General features: G+C 39.3%; 1 protein-coding gene across 3 annotated transcripts in view; it reads right to left on the minus strand.

Annotated features, from left to right (window-relative positions):
• LOC102311676 (voltage-dependent N-type calcium channel subunit alpha-1B) overlaps positions 1-9,994 on the minus strand; it is a gene marked incomplete at its 3' end in the record, with an annotated part of 101,216 nt that overhangs the window by 70,680 nt on the left and 20,542 nt on the right. For all 3 annotated transcript variants that reach the window (XM_014330452.2, XM_042215764.1, XM_014330453.2), the window contains 1 exon segment: positions 5,493-5,657. In XM_014330452.2, coding sequence (XP_014185938.1) covers positions 5,493-5,657 — 165 coding nt within the window.

Consider the following 9,994-nt stretch of genomic DNA (forward strand, 5'->3'; position numbering starts at 1 on the left):
GAGAGCCGTAGCTGCCTTGGCGGAGATTTTCTTGTAATACTGTACAGATGTCAGGTGACAAGATGATTTCTAGACTTTCTCTACACAGCCATCCTCCAGTCAAGTCGATATTACTTTAAGGCCATGGATGCTTTTTACTTGCAAACTCCTGAAACAAGTAGTGTTTCTCTGGCAAAAGATAGATTATTAATAAGGGCTGAAATAATACTTTTTGCACAGTTTGCATTTCTTTAGTTCCATTGAGTGTTTAGATTCTAATGCTAACAAGCAGGCATAGGCAAAATGCTAATATTACACACTAAGGTGATACATCTAACATAAAACTTATTTCAGCTATGCAAGATATGTCTTTTTCTTCACTTCCATCCTGTTACGCCTCCACCATATTCTCTTTTTGTCAGCCTCCTTTACGTGTATCTTTTGCCTATATATTACTCACTGACACTATCCAATATGATCAATAATCAATTCTTTCTGTTACACAACTCCTTTAGTGTATCTTTTGCCTATATATTACTCACTGACACTATCCAATATGATCAATAATCAATTCTTTCTGTTACGGGAAAAACAAACCAAATGTTGTTGCCTTTTGGCTAGTGTTAACCTTATTTGGACAGGACTTATGGTGTGGATCCTTTGCCTCACATTCCTTTTTGCCTGATTCCTCTCTTTCTGCCATAATGTGGAGCCTCCCATCCTCACTCCCCCCAACTAATTGATTTCCAGATAGCTGACCTTAAGCTCCCAAATGTGAGTGACTGACACTTGGAGGCGTGTGGGTTTTCTCTCTGACTGGTGTGGGTAACCTGAGAGAGCTTGAGAGTTGTCCTGAAGGCTGGGGATGTGCCGCAGGAAGCCTGGAGGCTGTGTAGATGTGGCTGCTGTGTCTACAGGGAAGAAGGATCTCTGCAACACTAACAAACTGCTGTGTTGCCGAGCCTCTGATTTGTTATGACAGGGAAGTGCTGTGTTTATGTTTAACTCAGAGCTTTGAAATGTAAAGCGCAGCTTTGGCCTCAGGCTGATGGAGTGACCTGAGTTGTTGGTGGTGTGTACCAACAGTGCGTGTGTCAGTGCGTGTCTACTCACTGACACGCTTAGGTAAAACTTAGGTTTTACCTGGTCAGAAGCAATGAAGGGCAACCTTGGGAGACAGACATTCTCTCTACTTTTAAGTTTACTTCCCTTTTGGATTTAGTTAGGGCGGGATCAGGTAAACCTGAACTTAGTTATGTTGCAGTTATGTGGCTTCTGGGAGCTTCCAATGATGCACTGAGTGTTCCCTCATCCCTAGCAGATGGATGCCCCTCCCTGAGCCTGATTCTGTCTGAAGTTTCTTCCTGTTAAAAGGGAGTGTTTTTTCTTCCCGCTGTTGCCAAGTTGCTCATAGAGGGTCATCTGATTATTGGGTCTTTACCTTAAAATTTAAAGCACCTTGAGGTGACTGCTGAGGTGACTGCTCTTGTGATTTGCTGTATAAATGAAAGTGAATTGCACTGACAATATATGTATATCTATTTTGTGTTCTTATAGCTTTCTGTGGATATATTCATGGGGGCGACCGTGGCTCAGGGGGTTGGGAAGCGTATCTGTAACCGGAAGGTCGCCGGTTCGATCCCCGGGCTCTCTGTCCTGGTCGTTGTGTCCTTGGGCAAGACACTTTACCCGCCTACTGGTGTTGGCCAGAGGGGCCGATGGCGCGATATGGCAGCCTCGCTTCTGTCAGTCTGCCCCAGGGCAGCTGTGGCTACAACTGTAGCTGCCTCCACCAGTGTGTGAATGTGAGAGTGAATGAATAGTAGCATTGTAAAGTGCTTTGGGTGCCTTGAAAAGCGCTATATAAATCCAATCCATTATTATTATTATTATATATGACATAATAAATTGCAACAAAACTACAGATACTGCAGATGAGAATCACAGCGATGGATCAGGTCGATATAGCTGTATGTGTGGTTAGATTAACATTATGTAATGTGGATAGGGCGGAGCTCGGGCATAGAGGATGAATAACCCCCTAACCCTTTCAACAAGGTTTGATGAAAAAAAATGTGCTGCCTTTGTGCACAGGTAAGGCTGTACCCAGCCCAGGTCCTCGGTGTGCAAAGTTCATCCTGGTTGAACTTTTGTGCTCCCTTTTGTGCTTCTATGTGTTTCTATTAAAAACAAGGAAAGCAGGAAAGTGTGAAGTGGCCCACATGAACACTCTGATCTGTGGAAATATGATTTATAACAGTTACTCTCTCAGCTGACATTTTACCAAGCCGAACCGAAAGTTCACTCATCAGTGTCCTTTTCATTTCTTCTTCCGTCTTCAGGTTCTTATCTTCTCTGGGTCGAACGACCCATCTTTAATAGACAAAAGAGATCAGCCTAGCGCTCTGCACAGGAGTTTTGGGAGAGTTTGGTGAGTACTGGTAGGGGGGGGGGAAGGGGCGCTCGAGGGGTGTGGGGATGTGCTGATGCTGAAAGGAGTGCCAGGCGACTGGGGGGGGGCGGTGAGGTGTACGTGGGGTGGGAGTCAGTGTGGTTGTGTGAGGGCCTTGAGGGAGGGGGGGGTGTTAATTCTGTACTTAAAGTAAAGGGCCGGGCAAATTTGGGGCTGGTGGTAATTATTTGGGCCTCATTATGGGATCGTGTTTCCCCAAGTCATTCTCTGTGGTAACCGTTACTGGATATGGGTCTGACACTGTCAATAAAGCGGGAGGAAAGATGACACGTCTTTTGTTTTGACAGGACCAAAGCAGTAATACCTTCTGTTCGTTTGCATTTGCAAAGAGAGACAAGGCGAGGGCCTCAGGGTGTACTTTTCCAGATGCTCCGACAGAGAAAGAACGCTCTGCTCCCCTCAGCGCTGGGCTCTGCTCTTATATCAGTCTTTCATGTAAATCTAATTAGTGTAGATACATGAAGTCTGATTGAGCGGTGTGTATCTGTGCTATCTATGGCACTGACCACAGTGTGTGTGTTACGATTATTGATACAGGGAAAGGATTTGACATTTGAGAAAAGGCTCAGCGCCTAGACTTTCAGCGCCCCCCACCCCTACATTTAGCTAATTGCTGAGATATATCAGCCAGTACCACACTGCTCCTGCACCTTCTTTCCAGAGATGAGTTACTTAGGCACTCTTCCTTACACTCTGCAGAACGCAATATTGTTGATTCATGGCCGAGCCGAGTTCCTCAGGCATTAAACTTTTTGGCAACCACAGGAGGGTTTCAACATTATTGCAAGTCATATGTGTTAATGTTTGTTGTGTCCTTTTTTTTCTTTTAGTCCAAACAAATACATAGCTATGCTCTCACTCATTTGCCCATGCTCTCACACACAGAATTAAAGAAAACGTGCTACCTGATGTGCTCCCAAAGGGTCAACGTTTCAGTCTTTCGTGCCAACTCAGGCTTCCTTTTCTTCTGAAGAGGACCTCTATATATTTCCCTTTTATAGTATTCTATATACACTGTTACAGTAGCTCAGGCTTCTAACTGTTCGGAATGCTCATTTTCACTGTTTTTTTCCTGTTATTTTAGAATATCATTAATATAATTAGTTATATAATAACTATAATATAATAACCTTCTGTTTGCAAAGTGGAGCCAAACAGGAAATTGGCTGAAGGGGAGAGTACTTAAAAGAGCTTGGATGAACAGTATATGCACAGCATAGGAGGGATTATTTTCAAGTGTAAATCAAGCAAAGCTACTTCAGCATAGTCCAAGAATAAAAATATGGAGCTGGAAATTAGCTTAATGGGTCAGCTTTAGTCATCCCAATCGAGGTCACCATTCTTTGTTGCCTTTTGGTTGCTAAACAACATCATCTTTTGTCCCTTTCGTTTTTTACTCGCTCGGTGGAGGAAGCGAGTCTCTAATTTAGATCCTGTTCTGGTATGAAGGGGGACGAAGACTTAAGTAATTAGTTTGTGATGATCTGTCTTTATCTTTGATCAGTGTGTTTTAGTGTTTACAGTTTATGAACATTTGGTTAAATTTAGAACAAAAAGCTGTGGTCACAAATAAAACAAAATAAAACTGGATCACATGCTGACTTTTTTCTATTCACTTTCTCTTTTTCTTGTCTGATGCAATGCAATGCAATAACATAACTTTTTTTTTTTTTCATTTTATTTTCCACCCTAATTTACGAATAAATTCTTTACAAATCCTACCATGTGAATTCATGGATTTTTTTTTTCACATTCTGTCTCTCACAGAATCGGCTCAAAATTGGCCAAAAATCGCACAGTGTATGCCCAGCATTATACACACTTCCTTTATGCAGTATCATTAGAAGGCATAGCATACATTTTCACTGCTATGCAGATGATACTCAACTTTATCTATCAATGAAGTCAGATTACACACACTAATTAGTTCAACTACAGCAATTTGTGCAATTGTAACACTGATGAAGCACCAATGAGTTAATACACACAAGGTATTAGGCTCAATATTGGGCTATTATTAATTAACTTGATCAGAAGCCTTAGGAACGGCTTCTGGAGCCTATGGTCAATAATGAGTAAATATATACAACACAATACGCTTGTGCAGGTACCATGCATGTACGTTTTACACCTTTTTCTGCTGATAAAGACTTGTTCACTACTGCAGGAAAGTAACCAAATAACAAAAAGTTTCCTGTTTTTTTTTTTTTAAAAAACAATTGTATTACTATTGGCTATATAAATTTGTTTTGGTTGTTTGTTCTTTTAATACAATGGGTCCACAGAAAAGGGCCATCTTCTGTGATTTCATAGAACTTTGTTAAATACAACTTCCGCCTGTAATTTTACACATTTATTCATTACAATTCAAGTTCAAACAGTTGTGCTGACATTTCTTTCATTCACTACAGCAGCATTTTTATATCATGGGGGCAGACTGTGATGTACTGTTGGAACCACACTCATTTTTCTATTAACTGGGATTAAATGTAGATAAACAGCTTTACACTAACAGAAATGGGAGTTTCACCAGTCTGACCAACTCGTGATCAGTGTTGTGGTAAGACTAATTATTTCCTTTGTTCTGTGATTTACAAGACATGGGAGAATAATTCAATTTTAAAAAATTAATTGTGATTGCCTAGAGTCAAAATTAGCTTTCCACCAGTGACAACTTAAGAGGGTCATCTAAGAAGGTGCAGCAACTAGTTGGCTAACTTAATTTACTTTTTGACTAACAATTGCCTACGCTTTTTTATTTGTTGTTTGTTATTTTTGTTTATTTAGTAAAAAGAGAAGAATTTTATAAAAGACATGACCTAAGTGAATCAGCGAGATTAAAGTTAGCAGCTGGAGGATTTTATTACTTTTGGCCAGAGCATCCAACTGTCCCTGCTAATGATTGCTACCAGTAACTTCATATATAACACTAAAGACATAAAAGTCTATAAACACATGTTCATGAATTCATGATTCATGAACACGTGACCTAAAGCTAAACCACCTGTATGTGTATTTTATTATTCATATGCTTTCTTACCTTCATCATGAGTACCACGGTGTTGAGAGCAATCATGATCATGATGGAGTACTCAAACGGAGCTGATACCACAAACTTCCACATCCTGTACTGGAAGGACTGTGTGTTCTCAGGCATGTAACGTGTTAGCGGTTTGGCGTTTATGGCAAAGTCAATACATGCCCTCTGCAACAAAATAAAAATACATATCTGCTTTACTGTTTTTATCATTTGAATGGAACTTCAGTACTCTGTTTTGTATGGATAAAAGCCTGACTTTGCTAGAAATAATTAAATATTTTATTTAGGCACAAACACCACATTTTTTTCATTTTGTAACTTTGGGTAACAGTTTATTTAGGTCCCAGATGCTAAAACTGGATCATTGTTAAGTAAAATTAACCAAGAACAGGTATATATTACAAATAATGTATTACAAAAATATGCATATTTAGTCACAGAAGCCAGATAAGGAGAAAATACTGAACCAACAAATACATAGTGGTCAGTGGCCATACCCTTAATAATGTTTACCAAATGTTACCAAGACAATTTGACCAATCAACGCATGGACCTCTTAAGATTTTGAAAGTGTCTTATGGCTCTTAGCAGCAGATTATATTTAAGACCTTGGTCATTCCATCTGAAATCATCAAAATTTTAGAACATTTCTGTTAAACCATTTCCAATTTGCCTTAAAAATGTCTCAGCTTAGTTATTAGCTTTACAAAATCAAATATAGGACAGCACAGTGGTCTTCATGGGCTCCATTTTCCTCTTACAGTCCAAAGACAGGCAGTTAGTGGAGTTAGGTTAACTGGGGATAAATTGCCCATGTGAGTGAAAATGGTTGTCTGTTTCTCTATCTACGTCCACACTAGCCCATATAGATTTGAAAACAGCGTTTTTGTCTGAAAACGCTCCGCACCCACACTAGCGTTGTCAGTTGTTTTCACAGAGTTGCGCTTCCACATTGAAAATGCTTACGTTCCAGTACTGCGCATGCGACCTGCCTCATTTCTGTCTGCCGTTTATTTACTTTCTGGCTCTTTGAAACGTCCCGGCAAAATGTTGAGGAAAACCACAGAGTTTTTAAAATGGATTAACAATGAAGTGAAGTTGTTGCTGCGAGTAACACAAAAGTACAAAGTTGCAAAAGCAAGTGAAAATTAAAGAATTTGAAGAAAAGCTATCTGGAGCATGTACAGACTGATATTAATCTTTAAGAGGGCTGTCAAAATTGAGAGCAAACAAAACAACTGCTGTATAATGCCCTCAGTTGTCTTTGTTTAATTGGTCACATAGCTGCATCATATGACTGACATGCGTCACTGTTTAGAAAGTCTCCATTTTCGCTGTCCACACTGTGACGCGAAAGCACCGTTTTCAAATGTATGCGTTTTCGAGAGCATTTTGAAAATGCTGTGTTTTCCATGAGCGAAAACGCTGTCTAAGTGTGGATGGAAGGTCAAAACAGAGAGAAAACCATGCGTTTTCAAACGAAAATCCTAACTTTTGTGCGGCTGTCTTCACCACTTAAAGACATGTTCCCACTAGGGATGGGTACCGGTGTCACCGGTTCTGACATAAACGGTAGCAACCAGACCGAAAAGCAGCGCACATTTTGGTGCTTTTTTTTCTTGAGCTGTGATACACTTCTAGCCAATCATTTTACGTTTCCGAGGATAGTAGGCAGGCCCAGGTACGTTCTGTTAGAGCAGAGCTACAGATTAAAAATGCCCAAGGCGAAGCGGTCAAAGTCTGGCTGTACTTCACAGCAAAATATGCAAACTCAGCAGCCTGCAATAAGTGCTTTAAGCTGATACTGTGATACTGTCAAAGGAGGTAACACCTCAAATCTGATGAAACACCTGGCAATGCATAGCGTTTCTTTTTAAAGCCGAGAAATGCGCCGTATTTGATAGCTTGCTGCGAGACCTCACACCATGCACATCTACTGCGGGTGGGTTGCCTGTTATCGGAGCCGAAGTTAGCAACATCCCCCAAAAACCCGAAGAGGAGAGTCCTGGCCCCTAGCCCTGCCAGTGTAGCAGAAATGATGACGGATGATGATGGCAGCAGCAGCCGTTCTTCTCTGTGTGAGTAGCTTAATGTTGTTCGTGTGTAATTTACGTTGAGTAGGCTAACCACGTTATTAAATTAATGCATGTAAGGTGAACTAGCAAACGATACTCCCTTCACCCTGGCCAAAAAGGCTAAAATGACCAAAGAAAAAGAGGAAAACAACTAAACATGAGAGGTTTTTGGACAAAGTTTGTGTTTTTTCCATTGTTTAAGCACTGCTTCCAGCCAAGAGTGATGCCATATATGCCCCATAGCTGCAGAAAAGGCTAACATTGTTATATTTTTACAAAAAAACAGCTGAACATGAGAGGTTTTTGGACCAATGTTGTGTTCTCCATTCTTTAAGCACCGGTTCGAGCACTGTTTAAGAACCGGCACCTTATTTAAATATGAAATATTTTTAAAAATATTTCATATTTAAATAAGGTTAGTAGCCAGAAGTTTATTATTTAGGTCAGTCAACCAACACAAGCCAAATTTATACATATATTAATCATTCTAGATATAACACAGAAAGTTACTTTTTCAATATAGCTATGTTGTTCATTTACAAGTCCATCCTTCTGTGCCTGTCTCCTGTTTCCTGTTTTACTTTCATAGTCTTATGTCCTATGTTAGTGTATTAAGTTTTGCTTCCTCCCCATCTTGTTACATTGGATCTTTCCCAGCTGTATTCCTCCTGTGTTTCTACTTTTCTCGTTACTCCCTTGTGTATTTAGCCCTGTGTTTTTCTCTGCCTGTGTTTTTCTCTGTCCGTTGTCGCGTTGGTATCGTCATTTAACTGTGTGTCTCTCCTGTGGTCTTTCCTGAGTGGTCCTAGGTAACTCCCCACCCCAGTTTCTTGTTTTTCTAGCTCCCTAGTTTTAGTTTCCTGTTTAGGTTATGTTTTGTGTTTTCTTTGCATGGATGTTCACAGCAAATAAAGCTGCCTCTTTGAGTTATCCCTGTGTGTGTTGAAACCTGCATTTGGGTCCACATTCTGCCTGCCACAGCACAATGCATGACAATGGCATGATCAGGAGTGAGATAAGATGGTGTCCCTAACTCCTAAACAGAATCCCTAACGCCCTGACCTCGTGACCCAACTTTAACCCTAATTCCACAACTGGCAAGAGGGGATCAGTATGCTGATTGTATTTGTAATACATCTTTGTATATTTTAACCTTAATCTGAATTATCAGACTCCTCCGTGGCAGTAGGTGTGAAAATGGTAGGTGGATAGAGTAGGTTTTAAAAATGAAAAATATGCATATATTTAAGAACATTGTTTTCTCACTTATAACAGATAACCCCCATATTCCCATCCCTAACTATCTGTCACATTGGGCACTCTGTCCTATGCCTTGTTATTTGATTATGTTTGACACACAGCACTTTGGTCACCAGCTGTTGTTTTTAAATATGTTATAGAAATAAACTTGACACATTTTTTAAATTTATTTTTAAATGATATTAGATAACATCCAGAAGTTATCATTAGTTCTCCTTCACAACGTGTAGTTTTATTATTTATGTGTTATCACACATGGGGATTTTACGGGATTGCTTGATTTTCTTTTTATATTTTAAATGTTCAGACAGTTTTTGATGCCTCTATCACAAATACTGATTCATTTTGATGGAAATAAAGATCAGTGAAAATTTCAACCTTTTTAATAGTTTTTGAGATGATCATGTTCTAACATTGTCTTTTGTTTAAAAAACAGCAACAACAAAAAAAAGCATGAAAGTGGGTGGAAGCCTTTTTTTTAAAAAATGCATAAAAAATTGAGGCTAAAATGATCAATACATACCCAAACTTTGGTTAGTTTGGTTTTTGTGCTGATTTCAGATGGCAAGACCCAAGTCTTCAAAACAAAAAAATCACTTAAATAACAAAAATATCTTCTGAATTATAGCATTACCACTCAGAGAAACTTGGTATTACATGTGGTGTTCCCCAAGGGTCAGTGTTGGGACCAAAACTTTTCAATGTATACATAAATGATATTTTTGATGTTTCTCAAGTACTTAAACTCATACTGTTCGCAGATGACACCAACATATTTTTCAGTAGCGATGATTACACTGATCTTGTAATGACCGTAAACAGGGAGCTAAAATTAGTTTAAAAAATGGAAGGATATAAATAAATTATCATTAAATATAAATAAAGCTAAAGCAATGATTTCGGTAATTTAAAATATAATATTGAATTACTAATTATCATTGAAGGTGTACCCATTGATAATGTGAGTGAAAACAAATTTATGGGAGTCATAATTGATAACAAAATTTCATGGAAACCACACGTCAGACACATAAAACCCAAAATTTCCAGAAGCCTCGCAGTTTTGAACAAAGTGAAACCATACCTTGATAAAGATGCACTTCGTACTCTGTACTGTACCCTGGTTCTTCCATATCTTACATATTGTGTGGAAGTGTGGGGAAACAC

Source organism: Haplochromis burtoni, unplaced genomic scaffold, assembly GCF_018398535.1.
Source record: "Haplochromis burtoni strain Fernald_Lab_line unplaced genomic scaffold, NCSU_Asbu1 Contig_818, whole genome shotgun sequence".
In the NCBI taxonomy this organism is placed as follows: Eukaryota; Metazoa; Chordata; class Actinopteri; order Cichliformes; family Cichlidae; genus Haplochromis; species Haplochromis burtoni.